The sequence below is a fragment of the Oryctolagus cuniculus genome, chromosome 5, assembly GCF_051225735.1.
Source record: "Oryctolagus cuniculus isolate XC-2025 breed Fujian yellow rabbit chromosome 5, ASM5122573v1, whole genome shotgun sequence".
Lineage (NCBI taxonomy): Eukaryota > Metazoa > Chordata > Mammalia > Lagomorpha > Leporidae > Oryctolagus > Oryctolagus cuniculus.
In genome coordinates, this window is record NC_142871.1 from 133,550,942 (window position 1) to 133,570,459 (window position 19,518).

Genomic DNA, 19,518 nt, shown 5'->3' on the forward strand with positions numbered 1-19,518 from the left:
TGCTAATGTACCTTGGAAGCAATGGACAGCAGCTCAAGTATGTGGGTCCTTGCCACCCACATGGGAGACCTGGATGGAGCTCCTGTCTTCAGCCTGGCCCTGCCCCAGCTGTTGCAGCCATTTAGGGAGTAAACCAGCAGATGGAAGATTCCTTGCTTTCTCTCTCACTCTCTCCCCCTTTCTTTTTTTATTTGATCCATCCTCTGGTTCAAAATCCCCAAATGACCACATGGCCAGGGCTGGGCCAGATCACAGCCAGGAGGCAGGAGCTTCTTCCAGGTTCTGCTGCCTTCCCAGGCACATTAGCAGGAAGCTGGATTGGAAGTAGAGCAGCCAGGACTCGAACCAGTACCCACATGGGATGCCAGTGCCGAAGGCAGCAGCTTTGCCCACCATGCCACAGTGCCAGCCCCTCTCTCTGCCTTTCAAATAAATAAATAGATCTTCAGGGGGAAAAATAAAAAGATGCTATGAACCAAGTGTCAAAGTTAAATCCCATTATAATAGTTTCCTTTGCCAACAATTCAACTGGGACGATTCTGAAGCACATTCCTGGCCTATCTGAAGATTAAACAGCACGGTGACTGGCAGGTTGTGGGGTGCAGTGGTTAAATAAAGCCCACCAGCAAGGATAAGAGAACTTCCACGTCACACTGATCGTGGCTGGAGCAAGCAGCAGAATTCATTACGGTTTTGTCCTTTACCAACTGTAGCTGGACACACACAATGGCTGGATCTTGTTTCTCAGAGATCACCAACAAAGGCCTGTCTCCAGCTGCCATCTCCCAGGTAGGGGATCGCCTGAGATCCCTGTCATTGTCTTGGCATTTGCTACCTAAACTGAGGCTGCCCATTGAAGTACTCACCATTGAATATGCATTATCCAAAAAGTTCGCGACAAGAAAGGTCATCTATTCCTATCACGAATTACTCAGCCGTAAGTCACAAGATTTGGAAGCTGGGAGCCAATGCTGGTTAAGTCCCTGGATATGACAAGGAATTGTGATTCTGGGTTCCCAGGGAGAAAAGTCAAATTAGTCTTGAGAGTTTTGTTAGAGGTTTTTTTTTTTGTTTTTTGTTTTTTTTTTTTTAAGATTTATTTATTTGAAAGTCAGAGTTACACAGAAAGAGAAGGAGAGGCAGAGAGAAAGGGAGAGGGAGAGATCTGTCTGCTGGTTTGCTCCCCAGTTGGCCGCAACGGCCGTAGCTGTGCCGATCCGAAGCCAGGAACTCCCTCCGGGTCTCCCATGTGGGTGCAGGGCCCCAAGGACTTGGGCCATCCTCCACTGCTTTCCCAGGCCACAGCAGAGAGCTGGATCGGAAGTGGAGCAGCCGGGTCTCGAACCGGTGCCCACATAGGATGCCGGCACTGCAGGCAGCGGCTTTACCGGCTACACCACAGCGCCAGCCCCTTTTAGAGTTTGTTAAAAGTATTTATTTACTTCAAAGGCAGAGAGACAGAAGCAGATGCACAGACATCTGCCATCTGCTGGTTCATTCCCCCAGAAGCCCGCAGCAGCGGGCCTGGGCCAGGCTAAAACCTGGAGCCAAGAACTCGATCTGGGTGTCACATGAGGACGACGGGGACCCAAGTACGTGAGCCAGCACCTGCTGCCCCCCAGGGAGTGCAGTGGCAGGAAGCTGGAATCAGAAGCAGAGCCAGGACTTGAACCCAGGCGCTCCCGTATGTGATGCTGGTGTCCCAAGCGTCACACCCACGGATGCTTCTTACCCACGGAGCCAAACGCCCACCCCGCAAGAGGCGGCAGACCCCACGTTCACCCGGGCTTTGTTAGCCTCCCAGATGCGTGCAAGGGTTCAGATTCCAGTAGCCTCTCCACTCCTTCCCCCTCTCTGAGCAACAGTGAGAAAACAGTATGAGAAGGGAGAAGCATTGGCGCTCCTTAATCCTCACCGCCTCTGTCCACGGCAGCCCTCAAAGACTTGCGCAAGCTGTCAGGGGTGCCGCCCTGGCCAGGCCCTCGGGAAGGCCCCCATCCAACCCTCTCTGTAGAGAGGACGGGCCACCCGAGGATGAAGCGACTTGCTGGGTGAGGGGCTAGGAGAGACTGCTGCCCCCGGGAAGGGTCCTGGGATCCCGCACGCTCGAAGCCCGGAATGAAAGACTTCACACGTCAGGCCGAGCTGCCGACCGCAATGAAGAGGAGGTTTGGAAGGAAGCTGCTGACTGATGAGCTACATTCCCGAATTTTCCATTGTCCGAAACATGGGAGACCTGTGGTTTAAGAGAAAACAACAGATGGCAAGATTATAAAATTTGACGTTTAAAAAACAGATTTAGTCATTTATTTGAAAGGCAGAGAGAGAGAATCTTTCATCCACTGATTCACACCCCCAAGTGCCTGCCACAGCCATGGCTAGGCCGTAATGAACCCAGAGGCCAGGAACTCCATCGAGGTCTCCCATGTGAGTGGCAGGGGTCCAAGTACTTGGGCCATCATCTACCGCTCCCAGGAGCATTAGCAGGGAGCTGGATCAGAAGTGGAGGTGTCGGGGCTGGTATTGTGGTGTGGTGGGTAAAGCCGATGCCTCAGAGCCAGCATCCCATATGGGTGCCAATTCAGGTCCTAGCTGCTCCGCTTCTGCTCCAGCTCTCTGCTATGGCCTGGGACAGCAGTGGAAGATGGCCTAAGTACTTGGGGGCCCTGCAACTACATGGGAAGACCCAGAATAAGCTCCTGGCTCCTGGCTTCAGATCATGGTAGCTCCAGCCATTGAGGTCATTTGGGGAGTGAACCAGCAGATGGAAGACACTCTTACTATCTCTCTCTCTCTCTCCCTTTCTCTCTCCCTCTCTCTGCCTCTGCCTCTCTGTAACTCTGCCTTTCAAATAAATTTTTAAAATATTAAAAAAACAAAACTTGAGGTGTGAGGACTCGAACTATTGCCATTTGCCATTGCGGCCATTTGGGGAGTGAACAACGGATGAAAAACCTTTCCCTCTGTCCTCTCTATCACTGTCTGTAACTCTACCTGTCAAATAAATAAATAAATTAAAAAAAAAGCCAATAATAATGTTTAACAGAAAAAGCCATATATGCTCACATTCTACCAAGATATGGAAATTTCCCCATTCATGTGCAAGAGTATTCACACCTGCGTCTCCTAAAACACAGCGAGGAAAAACAAAAGGCAGCCACGGAGATGTGGTTGCCCTCTAATTCAGCAGTTCCACTTCTGAGTGGAAAAGTTACCGTCCACGACAACAATCCTAAACATCAAATAGCCAAGGGCTTGCTCAGGGGCTGAGAATATACCAGGGCTATGGAACTTGTGGATTTACGAAACTTTAGTAGAGACAGACATTTGCCTAGGGGTTATGATGCCCTCATTCCCATCAGAGTTCCATACCTGGCTCCAGCTTCCTGCTCATGCAGACCAGGGGGCAGCAGGCCATGGCTCAAGTGGTTGGCTCCCTGCCACCCCATGGAAGGCCTGAACTGAATGCCTGGGCTCCTGACTTCATCTAGAGCCAAGCATAGAGGTTGCAAGCATTTGGAGAGGGAACCAATAGACAGACCTCACTCTCTCTGCCTCTCAAATAATTATTTTTTAGAAAAATATTCACAAGGAGCACTGCAGAAGCTTGAGGGGGAAGGTTTTTCCCTTTGCTGCTCAGTTTTTCCCTTTGCTCCTGGGAGCTGGTTAGAAGCGCAGCGCCCGGGAAAGCACTCTAGTGACTGAATCAGAATCCGCCTTTGACAAGACGCCCAGATGCCTGCACACGGGAACCTGGGAGTCAGCTCCAATAAACGTGGGGTGTTGGGCCGGCGCCATGGCTCACTGGGTTAATCCTCCGCCTGCGGCGCCGGCATCCCACATGGGCGCTGGGTTCTAGTCCCAGTTGCTCCTCTTCCAGTCCAGCTCTCTGGGAGGGCAGTGGAGGATGGCCCGAGTGCTTGAGCCCTGCACCCGCATGGGAGACCAGGAAGAAACACCTGGCTCCTGGCTTTGGATCAGTGCAGCGCCGGCTCTAGCAGTCATTTGGGAGGTGAACCAACGGAAGGAAGACCTTTCTCTCTGTCTCTCTCTCTCACTGTCTATCTCTATCTGTCAAAAAGAAAAAAAAAATGGTTGGAATGGAGCTAACACACCCCTCCCCCTTGCAGAGTGCCAGTCCCAGGGAAGGGATGCTGGGGGGGGGGGGGGCTCTTTTCTTTTTAATGTATTCCTTATCATTCCTGTTAAACCACTTTTCAGCAACTTAGGGATAATAAAGAAATGAACACGATGTGCTTTCTGCGGAACCGGACGTTAACCCTGGACACACCGCTCTCCTTCCTGCCCCCACCCTGCGACCCGGGACGCAGGGCTGAAACCTCCCGCCCAGCACAGTTATCCTAGCCTGCCTTTGTTGACTGTTTTCCTCTCTAGCACGTTTATCGGCTGCTTTATCGGGGTTTCTGGTATGTTTCTTGCAAATCACTTAACATTCTTTCTGAGCACCAGGGTCCAGATGACAACGCTGCCACCCACAGACGGTGCCGTCCCATTTGCACAGGGCCCACCAGAAGATGAGCTTCCGACACCCAACTCCCTGCCCCGTTGTCCGTTACTTGCTCCCTCCCACTGCCCTCCACACCTCAAGGCTCAGGAGCTGCATCCAGAGGTCACAGAACTCCTGGCTCCCGGAGATGCTGTCCCCTGCAGCCCAGCCCCAGGAGACAGGCCCCCCACCCCACCCCCGGCAGGGTCCCTCAGGGAGGGGCCAGCCCGGCCTCCCACAGGCGCGCAGCCCACCCCGCAGTGGGGCAGTGGGATCACTCACCGCCCCCGGCTCCAGCGGCTTCACACTTCCTCTGTAAGGAAAGAGGGACACGTGTGTGTTTATAACCAAGCCTGCCCATCCCCCAGCGCCATCACATTCCTTGCACGTCTTCCTTTTATCAGCTTGAAATCCTGTGCGGCGTGACTGCTCCAAAGGGGCCATCTTCACCCCAAGTTGTGCTGCCAGTGCTGTGGGCACTTGCCCCGGGGCAGGGGGTGGAGCGGCCGCCTGCCCAGAAGCACCTGTTACTCACTCGGGGCGTGCACGCGTTAGCAATGCATTATACACACTACCAAGTTCCCAACACAGTCTTTCATGTTTTCTTCACATAAATCTACTTCCCTAACACCACATTTACCCATTGAAAGTGTGCCACTCCACAGTTTCCAGCAGATGTACTACTGTGCGCTTCTGAAACATCTTCATCCCTCCCACACATACACAAAAGCAACCCTGTGCCCATCAGCGGTCCCCTCAACTGCGCCCTCTTCCCAGCCGGGAACTCCTGAGTGATCCGCCCTCCGGCTCCATGTCCTGGTCTGTCCTGGACATTTTAAGTAAGCGGAACCCAAGGCACACAAATGGAAACCAGTGCCTTGTGTCTGGCTTCTTTACCTTGTTTTCAAGGCTCATCTACATTGTAGGAAATTGTCAGCATTTCATTCCTCTTTACTGCTTAGGAATAAATATTCTTCATCGAGTGGATACACGAAGGTTCTTCACAAAGATCACAAACAGAACTAAAAGATGAGGAACTTGGGCCGGTGCTGTGGCATAGCAGGTAAAGCCACCACCTACAGTGCCAGCATCCCACACTGGCGCTGGTTCGAGTCCCAGCTGCTCTACTTCCAATCCAGCTCTCTGCTATGGCCTGGGAAAGCAGTAGAAGATGGCCCAAGCCCTTGGGCCCCTGCACCCACGTGGGAGACCTGGAAGAAGCTCCTGGCTTCGGATCAGCACAGCTCCGACTGTTGTGACCAATTGGGGAGTGAACCAGCAGATGGAAGACCTCTCTCTCTCTCTCTGCCTCTCCTTCTCCCTGTGTGTAACTCTGACTTTCAAATAAATAAATAAATAAATCTTTAAAAAAAAAATAGATGAGGAACTTCTGTGCTATCTCTGCACACATGTCGTGTACCCATTGGGCAGATGATCGCCTTGCCATTGCTTTCCCTTTTTTGGCTGTTATGTTGCTGTGGCCATTGGTGTAGCAGTTTTTGTGCAGTGGAATGGAAGTACTGGGTCACATAATATCTCTATGATTAGCTCTCTGAGGGACTCCAGGGCTGCTTTTCTTTAACGTTTGTTTCTCCAGATGCTCACAAGCACTTGTTATTTATTGTTCACCGTTTCATTCCAGTCAGCCTGGTGGGTGTGAAGTTGTAGCTCAATGTGGACTCGATCGGCTTCTTCCTAATGATGAATGCTATTGAACATTCTTTCATGTGCTATTTGGGCCTTTATATCTTCTTTGGAGAAATGTCAATTCCAATCGTTTGCCTGTTTTTAAAATTGGAGTATTTATCTTTATGGTAAAGGTGTAGTTCTTTTATAAAATTACTTATTTTCATCTCACTGAAAAGACAGAGGGTGAAAGAGAGCTAGAGAGAGAGAGATCTTCCACACACTGGTTCACTTTCCAAATGCCCACAAGAGCCAGGGCTGGCCCAGGTGGAGGACAAAAGCTGGAACTCCCTCTGGGTCTCCCATGTGTGTGGCAGGGTCTCAAGGACTTCAGCCATCACTGCTGCCCCCCAGGAACCACCTTAGGAGGAAGCTGGACTGAAGCAGGGCAGCCAGGACTTGAACCAGGCACTCTGATATGGGTGGGGTGCAGGCACCCCAAGTGGCAGCTTCCCCTGCTGCACCACAACACCCGCCCCCTGAGCTGTAGTTCTTAGTATTTTCTGAGTACTAGTTACTTATCAGATTACTATTTGCAAATTTTCCTAACCTGAGTTATTTTCTAAAAAATTTTTATTACTATAAAGAGAATAGATTTCATGTATTCCATACATACAATTCTCTTTTCACTTTCTTTTTGGTGTTTTTTGTAACACAATTTTTAAAATTTTGATGAAATTCAGTTTATCTATATTTTTCCTTTGGTTGTGCAGTAGGTGTCATATCTAAGAAGACATTGCCTGGGCCAGTGCTGTGGCTTAGCAGGTAAAGCCACCACCTACAGTGCTGGCATCCCATATGGGCACTGGTTTGAGTCCTGGCTGCTCCACTTCTGATCCAGCTCTCTGCTATGGCCTGAGAAGTCAGTGGAAGATGGCCCAAGTCCTTGGGACCCTGCACCAGTGTGGGAGACCCAGAAGAATTTCCTGGCTCCTGGCTTCAGATTGGCCCAGCTCTGGCCATTGTGGCCATTTGGGGAGTGAACCAGCAGATGGAAGACCTCTCTCTCTCTCTCTCTCTCTCTCTCTCTCTCTCTGCCTCTGCCTCTCTGTAACTCTGCCTTTCAAATAAATAAATTAAAAAAATTTCCCAATTCAAGTTCATGAATATTTATACAGCTGTTTCTTTCAAAGATTTTTATAGTATCACATCTTATATTTAGGTCTTTGATCAATTTTGAGTTAATTTTTATATGTGGTTTGGTTAAGGGTCCAATTTCATTCTTTTTTTCTTAAGATTTTTTTTTTTTTTGGAAAGCAGAGTTACAGAGAGAGAGGGAGAAACAGAGACAGAGAGAGAGGTACCTTCTATCCACTGTTTCACTCCCTAAATGGCTGCAACATATGGGGCTGTGCCAGGAATGTGGAGCTTCTTTCGGGTCTCCCACATGGGTGCAGGGGCTTTAGGGTGCACTGCTTTCCCAGGCACATTAGCAGGAGCTGGATCAGAAGTGGAACAGCCAGGTCTGGAACTGATGCCCATATGAGAAATAAGCATTGCAGGTGGCAGCTTTACCTGCTATGCCACAGTGCCAGCACCCCCAACTACATTCTTCTGCTTGTACAATCTGGTTATTGAAAAGACTACTCTTACCTCATTGAACAAACTTGGTACCCTTTTTGAAAATCAATTGGGGGGGCTGGCACTGTGGCATGGCAGGTAAAGCCTTTGCCTGCAGTGCCAGCATCCCATATGAGTGCCGCTTTGAGTTATGGCTGCTCCACTTCTGATCCAGCTCTCTGCGATGGCCTGCGAAAGCAGTGGAGGATGGCCCAAGTCCTTGGGCCCCTGCTCCCATGTGAGAGACCTGGAAGAAGCTCTTGGCTCCTGGCCTCAGATGGGCTCAGCTCCAGCTGAGATGTTGCAGCCACCTGTGGAGTGAACCAGTGGATAGAAGACTTTCTCTCTCTCTCTCTCTCTCTCTCTCTCTCTCTCTCTCTCTCTTTCTCTCTTTTTCTCTTTCTCTCTTTCTCTCTTTCTCTTTCTCTCTCTATGCCTCTCAAATAAATAAAAAAGGAAAGAAAATCAATTGGCCACAATTGTTTGAGTTGATTTCTGGACTCTCAGTTCTATTGCACTGAGCTGGATGTCTATCTTGATGCTGGCAACATATTATCTTCAATACTGTAGCTATGTAGTAAGTTTTGAAACTGAAAATATGTGAGTCCTCCAACTTTGCTTTTCAAGATTGTTTGAACTCTTCTGGGTCTCTCTCTCTCTCTTTTTTTTTTTTTTTTTTTTTTTTTTTTTTTTTTTTTTTTTTTTGACAGGCAGAGTGGACAGTGAGAGACAGAGAGAAAGGTCTTCCTTTGCCATTGGGTCACCCTCCAATGGCCGCCACGGCCGGTGCGCTGCAGCTGGCGCACCGCGCTGATCTGAAGGCAGGAGCCAGGTGCTTCTCCTGGTCTCCCATGGGGTGCAGGGCCCAAGCACTTTAGCCATCCTCCACTGTACTCCCTGGCCATAGCAGAGAGCTGGCCCGGAAGAGGGGCAACCGGGACAGAATCCGGTGCCCCGACCGGGACTAGAACCTGGTGTGCCGGCACTGCAAGGCGGAGGATTAGCCTAGTGAGCCACGGCGCCAGCCTCTGGGTCTCTTGTATCTCTGTTTTATTCTAGGATCATCTTGTTAATTTCTCCAAAAATCCAGCTGGGATTTTGAAAGGGCTTATATAGAATCTGTAGATCAGTTTGGGGAGTGATGACCTTCTTAACAATATTAAGTCTTGCTATCCATGAACATAGGATGTCTTCCCACTTGTTAACATCTTTGATTTCTTTCTAGAAAATTTCTGAAGTTGGGGCTGGTGCTGTGGTGTTCTTCCAAGTCACTTTACCTCCGGGTTCTTTCGTGTGCAAAGGGGAACCCTGGCCCTGCTCTGTCATTTCCACTGTTGTGGCTCAAAGCAATGAATACTGGAGTAGAGCCTTGCTCACAGGTACAAGTGTGAGTCCCCTCGCCAGACTTTCCTGAAAGTCAGACTCTGACTGACTTTCCTGACTGACTTTTCTCTTCTTTGAGAGAAGGAAAGCAACCCATCCTTAGTAACTTTCTGGCTGCAGAAAGGCTATGTAGGTGTTTCCTTAAAGTTCACAAGCAAAAAAGAATAGAACAAGCGCTATACAACAGGGAAGGAACTAAAGTACACAGAGAAAGGATTTCCTTCCAGAGAAGACAGGACAGAGTGTGTGGGAGATGAAGGCAGAAGGAAAATGCACTGACAAATACAGAGAATGTCAAAGGAACAAAACCATCTCTTTATATAAAAGCATCTTACAGAGGATTTATGTGGGGTCCAGCATTGTGGCTGGCATAGCTGGTAAGGCCGCCTCCTTCAATGCTGGTTCAAGCCCCAGCTACTCCACTTCCAATCCAGCTCTGCTGTGGCCTGAGCAAGTAGTGGAAGATGGCCCAAGTGCTTGGACCTCTGCACCCATGTGGGAGACCTGGAGGAAGCTCCTGGCTTCTGACTTCAGACCATTGTAGCCATTGGAGGGGTGGAGGGAGGAGGCGAACCAGCAGATAGAGAATCTGTCTGTCTCTCTCTCCCCCATTCTTTTTTTAAAAAATATTTATTTATTTATTTGAAATAGTTACACAGAGAAAGGAGAGGTAGAGAGAGAGAGAGGTCTTCCATCAGATGATTCACTCCCCAATTGGCCGCAATGGACAGAGCTGCGCCGATCCAAAGCCAGGAGCCAGAAGCTTCTTCCAGGTCTCGCACAGGGGTGCAGGGGCCCAAGGACTTGGGCCATCTTCCACTGCTTTTCCAGGCCATAGCAGAGAGCTGGATTGGAAGTGGAGCAGCTAGGACTAGAACCGGTGCCCATATGGGATGCCAGCACTTCAGGCTTGGGCATTAACCTGCTGTGCCACAGTGCCAGCCCCGCTCCCCCACTCTGTCTGTAATTCTGCCTTTCAAATAAATAAAGTAAAGATGGGACAGACATTTAACCTAGTGGCTAAGACACCACATCCCACATCAAAGTACAGCTCTGGCTCCTGACGCCAGCTGCCTGTTAATGCAGACCCTGGGAGGCAGCAGGGATGGCTCAAGTACTTGGGTTCCTGGAACTTCCCAGCTCCCTGCTTCCAGCTTCCGGCTTCCGGTTTCCACCCAGCCCAGCCCCAGCTACTGTGGACATTTAAGGGAGTCACCAGTGGATGGGAGTGCTTGCGTTCTCTGTCTCTTTCAAAAAAAAAAAAAAAAGTAAAAAATGAAAAAATAAAGACTTCAAATAGGTAGAAAATGTCCCATGCAGGCATCCAGACAGATTCAGGGGTGGAACCTCCAGCTCCAACCGGACCTCACAGGGAGCCGGAAGGATTAAACAGAAGGGGCCCCTGCGAACCAGCTTCCTGTCACTCCTGCTCAGGCAGAGGCTACACGAGGGCGTTGAGGGCCTGAGCCCTGAGCAGACGCTCCGAGAAGCGACCCGGCCGCACGGTTGACAAGATTTCTTGCCCCAGCTCTTTCTGGTAATTCGTTTGCCACTTTGACCCAGGAGAAGGGGGTCCACAGGGAGCAGGCAGGCGGTGCTGGGAGGGTCGGCTAGAGTTGGCCTTTCTGACTGGTGGCTTGGGTTTTGGATGAAAGGGAATTGAAACAGGGTGGACCCCCCAGGCATCCACCGGGGCGCTCAGCCCCCACCATGCGCTCCAGGAGCTGCCACTTCTGCACCTTCCCAGGGTGCGCGCACTGGGCTTCCTCTCCCTCCCCAGCAACGCACCCCTGCTGTCCCCTCTGGGCAAACTCCCCCGTTCTACTTTAAGGCCCACCCCAGCGCCTGCTTCCTCCCCAGGCTGGGTGAGGGCTCTCACCCCTGGAGACTCTCAGAGAGCAGGGCTGGGCGGAACCCCCTGGAGCACACACAGGCCTCCCAGCATCCCGTCATCCACTGCCTGCAGTGCCCCCCGCCCCGTCTTTATCCTCAGGAAGCACAGGGCTGTAACTGGTTGGTCCTAGTGTCCCCAGCCCTCAGCCAGGAGCTGAGACACAGAGGACTGCCCGAGAGCTCTCCCCCCATGCCCGTCGGCACGCAGGGACCCTGCCATGGAGGAGGGCGGATTACCTTTCCCATCTGCCTTGTAGTCGTCGGGGAGCAGCTTGTCCTGCCGGTAGCCCAGCACGAACGCCAGGAAGGAGAGGATGAGGGCGTCGCCGATACTGAGGATGGCCAGCATGAAAGCCCAGCGGATGGTGCAGTGGCCCAGCGTGTACTTGCCCGTCTGTTCCCCACACATGCGCCGCACCTCGCTGGAGTCCCAGCCGTCGGGGTAGACCAGACAGCCAATCATCAGGCCTGTGGCTGAGGGGACAAGAGGGGTCGCTGCTGCTGTGAAGGGGGGTTACATCCAGCTCCCGTTCACCCTGGACTGCTGTATCGTGCGTTAACAGCCTGGAGGCGCACAAGATGCGGCTCCTACTGGGCTTCCATAGAACAGAGTAGGGAGACTCCCAGGCGGGCCCTGGGACCCAGCAGTTAGGGGCAGATGCGGAGAGCTGAGCTCCATGGCCCAGGGCGGATCTGCTGTGCCAGCAGGGTGGCCTGGCAGGCCGCTGGCCATGCTCTCCACCCTGGACTCTGAGGCACTGCTCGCCTGGCTTCCAAGCCCCCCAGAGTCTGGTCCCAGACTCTGGGACATTGTCTCTCCGATGTACATTTGGTCCTGGTCCAACATCTCAGAAGTAAGCATAATAAGAAGGCATCAGGCCGTGGCTGGAGCAGCTGTATTTTGCCATTTCCCAGTACATAGCACAGGAGGTGCCCTAGAACTCAGGCATCTTGGAGTCAGGGGACACAGGAAGGCTCTCCAGCCCCGCCCCGGCTGCCGCCTGCCTGAACTTTTCACTCAAGCAGGTTTCCCCCTCCCCCTACTCAGTGCAGTACATGGCGTGGTCCACACTTCCTTTTTTTTTCAAAGTTTTTTTTTTTTTTTTTTTTTTTTTTTTTTTACAGGCAGAGTGGACAGTGAGAGAGAGAGAGAGAAAGGTCTTCCTTTTTGCCATTGGTTTACCCTCCAATGGCTGCCGCGGCCGGCGTGCTGCGGCCGGCGCACCGCGCTGATCCGAAGGCAGGAGCCAGGTGCTTCTCCTGGTCTCCCATGGGGTGCAGGGCCCAAGCACTTGGGCCATCCTCCACTGCACTCCCTGGCCACAGCAGAGAGCTGGCCTGGAAGAGGGACAACCGGGACAGACTCCGGCGCCCGACTGGGACTAGAACCCGGTGTGCCGGTGCCGCAAGGTGGAGGATTAGCCTAGTGAGCCGCAGCTCTGGCCCACACTTCCTTGAAGCTAAGAAGCTCCGGCAAAATTTAAAATCCTTATTCTCAGGTCAGGGTTGAGAATGCCCTTTTTTTCCCTAAGATTTATTTATTTATTATTTGAAAGGCAGAGTTACAGAGAGGCAGAGAAAGAGAGAGAGAGAGAGAGAGAGAGAGAGAGAGAGGTCTTCCACCACTGGTTCACTCCCCAGTTGGCCACAATGGCCGGAGCTGCACCGATCAGGAGCCAGGAGCTTCCTCTGGGTCTCCCACATGGGTGCAGGGGCCCAAGCACTTGAGCCATCTTCCACTGCTTTCCCAGGCTATAGCAGAGAGCTGGATCGGAAGAAGAGCAGCTGGGACTCCAACTGGCACCCATAGGGGATGCCGGCACTGCAGGTGGTGGCTTTACCTGCTACGCCACAGCACCAGCCCCTCTTCTGGGTTTTCCATGCAGGTGCAGGGCCCCAAAGACTTAGGCCATCCTCTACTGCTTTCCCAGGCCACAGCAGAGAGCTGTATCGGAAGTGGAGCAGCTGGGACTCAAACCGGTGCCCATGTGGCATGCCAACACCGCAGGTGGCAGCTTTACCTGCTATGCCACACTCTGGCTCTGGGAATGCCTATTTTTAAAAAGCTCTCGGGGGCGCTGTGGAGTAGTAGGTTAAGCCTCTGCCTGTGGTGCTGGCATCCCATATGGGTGCTGGTTTGTGTTCCAATTGCTCCACTTCTGATCCAGCTCCCTGCTGATGGCGTGGGAAAGCAGCAGAGGATGGCCCAAGTACAAGGGCCCCTGTACCCACGTGAGAGACTGGAAGAAGCTCCTGGCTCCTGGCTTCAGAAGGGCTCAGCCCCAGCCATTGTGTCCATCTGGGGAGTGAGCCAGCGGATGGAAGACCTTTCTCTCTGTCTCTCCCTCTCTCAGTCTATAACACTACCTCTCAAATAAATAAATAAACCTTTAAAAGAAAAAACTTCATGTACTATCTGGACCTGTCAATAGTCCTACAAAGTAAGGCAGATTTTAATATCCCCACTTTACAGAGTAGAAAACTGAGAGCTCCGAGAAACCAAGCAACTCAGTCATTCAGCTAAGCAGAGCCAAGGCTCGAGCCCCCTTCTGACTTCCCTGATGTCCAAGTTTATTCTGCCACATCCAGAGTGACATCTCTCCGAAGGGCTGGGTGTATTCAGGAGTGACATGTGACTTCTTGACAAACTGAGAAGAGTTTCAGGAAGATAAGCAAGGTGAGCGAAAGGGACCCTTCCCACAGCTTTTCGGTAGACCTATATAGCCAGGCGCTTTCCCCACGTGGTGTGAGGCCAGCCCCCGGGGGCAGGCATGGCGCCTCACTCTGCAGGGGCTCCACGCAGGGGCAGGAGTCCATCGTGCACATCCCCCGCTCTCTGCTCCTTTCCCCTTTCATAGCATCTCCCCGCAGGGCTTCCCAAAAGGGCCCAGGGCCTCTGGCTTGGAGACAAGCTGTCCCTGGGGTGCCACAGCCCCTGTGAGCAGCCCACCCATCCCCCCTAACCCTGGCTCTGGGCACACTGGCATGCCTCAGGGCTCTCAATAGAGACCAGCATGGTGTTCTGGGGGCCAATTCACGCATCCTTTCTGATCTCCATTCTCTTATCTTTAAGACAGACCAATGCCTAACTCCCAGCAGGGTTGTGAGAACCAAGTGTGATCCTGTGTAGAAAATGTTTACTGCGGTGTCTCGCTCATGAGTGGCGAAGCAATGTCAGTCCTTGCTATTATTACCGGCACAGTAGTCAGAGAGAAGCCACCTCAGAGGGTGTGGGTATCACTAGCCCTGCTCACAAACACACCAGGTGCTTGGCAGGATGGTGCTCCCCGCCCCTTCCCTTGGGGTTGGGCACAGCCACATGACTTCCTTCACCAATAAGGCACGAGCAGAAATGTGGGTACTTCCTGGCCTCCTTTAACTGCTGGCAGGAGACCTTCTGGAATGTCCTCAATGACCGTAGCCCAGGACAGCTAATGCTAGTGGTTGTGTGCCATAAACACGAGGCAGGCCTGTGCTTTAAGCCCCTTGGAGCTTGGGAGCTTGGGAGCTGTTTGCTACCGTGGTGTCGCTTCCCAGCCTGAGTGCTCAAGCACTTTCTGTGTTTTTCACATTAACTGAGCACCTACTATGTGCCAGGCAAGGGGTTGGACATGCCTGACCTCATAAGGATCCTAGGGAAAAGGCAGAGAGTTGCCACATCCTGCAGATGACATACGATGGACTCAGTGTTTCATCTGCCGAAATTCTGATGTTGACATCCTCACGGCCCCTGTGATGGCATCAGAGGACGAGGCCTTCGGAGGGTGGGACTGCGGCTTCATAGAAGGGACCCCAGGATTGTTCTCACCCTCTTGCCACCATGTAAGATGTCAGAAGTCTGCAACCCGGAAGGAGGCTCTCACCAGAGCCCGACAGCTGGCAGCCGGGTCTCAGGCTCCCTGCTTCTAGCACTGTGAGAAACTAGGCTCTGTTGCTTAAGCCCCCCGTTTATGATAGTTCGCTCTAGCAGCCCAAAGTGACTAACACCTGAGGTCACCAAGACCCAGAGGTCACAGGCAATTTTGCTCTCCCTCTGCTTGCAGGGACTGAGAGCACCCCCGGCTTCCAGAACTTCTATTCATATTGTTAGCAGCAGCCCCACGGTGATGGGTGATGCTCCTGTCACCAGGCCTACTCTCCGCCCCACCCCCTCCTCGCTCCTGGGCTTCTTGGCAGTGATGAGCTAACCTGAGCTAACCGGTCTAGGGCTCCTCAGGTGGATGCCTCTCCCAGCTGCTGGCTGTGGGGCACACCCCCCTCTTCCTCCCTCAGGCTCATCCTCCCTTCCCAGCTCAGCGCGATGGAACGTGACACCACCTTTGCCTGCCCCCGGTATAAATGTTTCATGGGATGGCACCTGGCCACTTCTGTTATCAGTGTCTCCAGGTCTGTGACCCAGATAGGTCTGACTCAAATGACCCAGGCCAGCTCAGCAATTACACCTGTTGCAGAATGTTCGGGGGTGGGGTGGGGAGCAGGGGCACAGCATTGAGGATGAGAGAGGAGGGTGAGTCTCCAGCATCCCGTGGCCGTGGTGTGAAGGCCCTGATGGGAGGACCAGCTGTCCAGTGCGGCAGGATCCATTCTGCTCTTCAGTCTTTATTCCCCCTTCTTTCTCCTCTCTGCCCACCAGGACTTGACTCACACCTGCCCTGGCCTCTTGTAATCCACAGGGAAACTAGAGAGGAGGAGGAGATAGTGGGAGGGTCTGGGGGCAGCTCTGAAGCCAGGGGAGTGGCCTTAGTGCAAGTGTGGGAATCAAGTCTGTCGCTGGCTCGTCTCAGCCCCCAGGAGCCGCGTCTGTTGGAGGAGCCCGCACCTCACTGCGCTGGGATGAGGCTCCTCCTCCTCAGGTTCGCGCACTGAATACATCGAGCTTCCCAGGACCCGCACCACATTCTCCATTGCCAGCTGATCTGACACAGCCTTGGCCAAGTCGGATCCTCTCTCTTAGCCCCCAGAGTCCTCATCTAGATTCGGGGGCTGGGGGATGGGAACAGCGCTCCAGGGTCCCCTCCAACTCTGCAGCTTGGTCCTGTGTGCTTGGTGGTCTGGGATTCAGATTCGGGTTTTTTCCCACCTATTACTCAGCTTCTCACTGTAACCAGTGCCCCTAAGATGGCTTTCCTGTAGCCTCCAGGCCCCAGCACTGCTCCTGTCAGCAGCATGGACAATCTTTGTGCAAAACTGGGGTGGGCAGGGACTGAGAAACCAAAGACTGCAGGACAAGGTCTTAGGCCTCTCCTTGGGCCCCAGAGGAGAGCAAGACTAGTTGGCCCAAGGACTAAGAGGCCTGCCTGGGGCCAGAAACAGGAAGAAGGGTAGGGAAGGCCTTGCCCAGAGCACCACAATGACCTCCTCCTCTGTGGAGTTTTACATAACCTGCACAGCCTCCCTCCAGCTCAGAGCATCACTGCATTTGCCGCCTCGAGTATGGAATCCCAGAAGCAGGGAACACAGACTCAAGACTCCACAGAGAATGAGCAGACTTCAGACACAAGTTTCCATGGCAGAAGCCACACTCGGCGTGAAGTCACGCTTCAAAATCAATGACTAACCTTGGCACCTTCCCGAAGAGCAGTTGGGGGTGGAAAGGAAGGAGTGGGAACCAGTGTCCGGGCGCTGTTCAAGGAGAAAGAATATCGCCCAGAAGTGACAGATGAGGACACTGAGACAGGGTTTGACATCTCTGTTCACCTGGGGTGTGGTCCTATGCCCACATGGCGGACCACGGAGCTTCCCTCTTCCTCATTCTCAGAGCTGCAAGAACCCCTGGTGTGGTGGCCTAGATGTCCTGTACTCCCAGGCAAGTCGCTTTCCCCCTCTGGGCTCCGAATTTCATCGGTAAGATAAGAGGGTGGAACAGTTTGATCTCTAGGGTCCTTTCCGCCTCAGCCATCCCAAGATCCTCTACTCCTCAGAATCTCCCATAAAGCACCGAGCACGGCTAGGCTACAGCTGAGCACCACGGGGGCCCCTGCCTTCCCCAGCCCCCCAGCCCTGCTCACCCGCAGCCAGCTGCATCCATGCGCAGATTTTGTAGACAGTGGCCGTGTTGCAGACGAAGAACAAGCTGAAGCAGATGATGGAGCCAATGATGAGGAACATGGCCAAGGCCACAAAGAACATGGCGGTCTTGAAGGCTCTGGAGGGGATGGAGGAGAAATCCAGCGGGCCTCCCTTGCAGATGAGCTCGGAGGACAGCACATTGCCCACGCAGTAGGAGAAGAGTCCGAAGTAGCCTGCCTGCGGTGTGCTGACGCTGTCGCCGATCCAGTAGGGCTGGATGAAGAGGGCCATGACCAGCACCGAGAAGCAGATGGTGAGTGTGCCCCACATCACGCCCACGGCGCGCGCGTTGCGCACGTAGTTGGTGTGGTAGATCTTGGCTGCCTCCTGGGCCGGCAGTAGCTTCGCCATGGTGAGGGCGCGCCTTTGTGGTTGTAGGTCCCGCAGGTGGGTCACTCCTCAAGTTTTGGGGAGAAGGCCGAGGTCAGGGCCCAAGGGGAAGGTCTCTCCAAGGTGGGAGGAAGAGGCTTGCCAGGGACAAGGACAATCTTGGCTTCGTCGGGGAACGTTGGCCGGTGGCCTGCGCCGGCTCTAGCCAGGCCTATCTGGTGCCTCCGGCCTGCTCTGCGACTGCCAAGGTTTCCGGCCAGAGGCGCCGCCCTGCCCCCTCCCCTTTCCCGGCTCAGCGCTCCAGGGAGCCCCGCCCCCTCGGCCGCCCTGCGCGGAGACCGAGTTTCAGCACCGCGGCCAGCGCTTGGGCGCCGAGGCGGGGCCGGGGTGGACGGCAGAGGTGGGGCCTGCGGCCGCCAAGACCTGAACTTAGCCCTCCAGCCGCTCGCCCTGTGCCCTGGGAGTCGGGACCTTGCTTCTCAAGGCGGGGCTGCGGCTGTCACATTTTCCCCTCCTCGGCTCCTCCCAGCCGCAAAACCACATCCCCGCACAGAAGCGCCTCCCACATCCCCGCCTCGCTCTCCGATGCTCCCTCTGCGCCCTTGCTCGCTCCCACCCCACCACCCGCAAGCCAGCGAACTCTTTGCTGGTTGTCTCTTGCGGTTCCCTGGTTTCGCATCCCTGTCTGTCACTCAGCGGTTACCCAAGCTAGAACTATTGAATCACAAAGCACAGGGCCCCTGCCTTCAAAGACAGCGAGCTGTTTATGTATATAACACGAATAGCTTACAAAAAAGTCGTGGGAAATGGAATTACAACCCAGGTTTGTTTTGCTGCAAAAAAACCTTTGCAGTTCATGCATTTTTTTTTCATAACACACATTTCCTTGACCTTTATGAAAACCTTGGGCATGTAGTACAAATAAGATATGCAAACTGATCCTGACGCCAGAAGCAACTACAAAGCACAGCAAAGAACATCCTGTCCGAGCCCTCCCGGCCTGAGCACACACCCTTAGTCAATACGATGCCTTTCTCCCCTGGTTTATATGTCTTTGTTGAATAATTCCCTTTGTCACTTTGAAAGAGACATATTTCTCTTGATTTTGCAAATACATGCCTACAATAGAGAGTTAGAAAAACTGAGGAATGTATACATAAAAGAATAAAAATCTTTCATAACATTAGGAGTGAAAGAGAGACAAGATCATCTCACAAATATGGACTTAGGCCTTAGACAGACCTTAGTTTGGGCCAAGCAGTTGCTAGCTAAGTAACCATCCATAGACATAATTTTCCAGAGCCTCATTTCTTTATCTTTTGGGGGTGATAAGAGTATCATATAAGGTTAGGTAACAGAACATGTAAAATGTTGAACCCAGGGCTTCACATATCGACATTTTAAAATGTCTATTTTTATTATTATGACTTGTGTTAACATTTTGTTGCATCTTCATTCTTCTATGCACACTGCTTTACACAGTTGGATGTTAACATCTATAAATTTTGTATACAATTTTTTTCACTTAGCATTATACCATCAGTATTTTCTCACATTATTCTTTTCAAAAACATGATTTTAGCTATTGTATAATGATGTGGTAGAGTGATGCAGAGTAGGCACATACCGTAATTACCTAACAATTTCTCCCTTGATGTGTTTTTGGCAGTTTCCAGTCTTTAAAAACAACCCTGCCTTGAACATATTTGTACCATTTCCTGTGTTTGTGCCTCCTTTTAAGTTTCCCCTTTAGCTTTGTGACCAACCCTCACCATCAGCCTGGAAGTTCATCCAGAACACAGCATTGTCTCCACCATCGGACTGGGAGCTCCCCCAGAGCAGGGACTGAATCTTCCTCTTAAGAGTGGATGGATAACACTTATTTGGCCTGCCTGGTATAGCTTTCCCAAGGTTATGGGGAGAAGACAATCTCAGGACAGGCAGACCCTAGAGAAAGGACTGGGTGCGTGATCCTAGCTGGGGCATCCCTGTCTCTAGGGAATCTGAATTGACATGAAGGGGGGGGGGGTGTTGCTTATCAAGAAGCAATCCATGTGCTCCTTCTACTCAGCCACCTTGATTCCTGTCCC

The 19,518-nt window shown here is 52.4% G+C and overlaps 1 protein-coding gene across 3 annotated transcripts; it reads right to left on the minus strand.

Moving 5' to 3' along the window:
- Positions 1 to 1,091: 1,091 nt before the first annotated feature.
- Positions 1,092 to 17,897, minus strand: LHFPL5 (LHFPL tetraspan subfamily member 5). 3 transcript variants are annotated; one of them, XM_070074153.2, is made up of 4 exons: positions 17,038 to 17,894; positions 11,267 to 11,503; positions 4,790 to 4,820; positions 1,092 to 2,236 (listed from the first exon to the last, which is right to left on the minus strand). In XM_070074153.2, exons 1-3 carry the CDS (start codon positions 17,447 to 17,449, stop codon positions 4,810 to 4,812), a joined length of 660 nt encoding a protein of 219 aa, XP_069930254.1. In that variant the 5' UTR covers positions 17,450 to 17,894; the 3' UTR covers positions 1,092 to 2,236; positions 4,790 to 4,809. The 3 variants fall into 3 exon arrangements, with proteins under 3 accessions (XP_069930254.1, XP_089190150.1, XP_089190149.1); XM_089334024.1 differs by lacking the exon at positions 11,267 to 11,503 and having other exon boundaries at positions 17,038 to 17,897; XM_089334023.1 differs by lacking the exons at positions 1,092 to 2,236; positions 4,790 to 4,820 and having other exon boundaries at positions 11,082 to 11,503; positions 17,038 to 17,590.
- Between the last annotated feature and the right edge of the window lie 1,621 nt (positions 17,898 to 19,518).

Bases quoted from the DNA above. Each gene is read 5' to 3' on its own strand.
- LHFPL5 (XM_089334023.1), bottom strand. From the start codon at position 17,449: ATGGCGAAGCTACTGCCGGCCCAGGAGGCAGCCAAGATCTACCACACC. The intron at 11,504-17,037 runs GTGAGCAGGGCT...TTGTCCCCTCAG, and splicing joins ATGGATGCAGCTGGCTGCGG to CCACAGGCCTGATGATTGGC.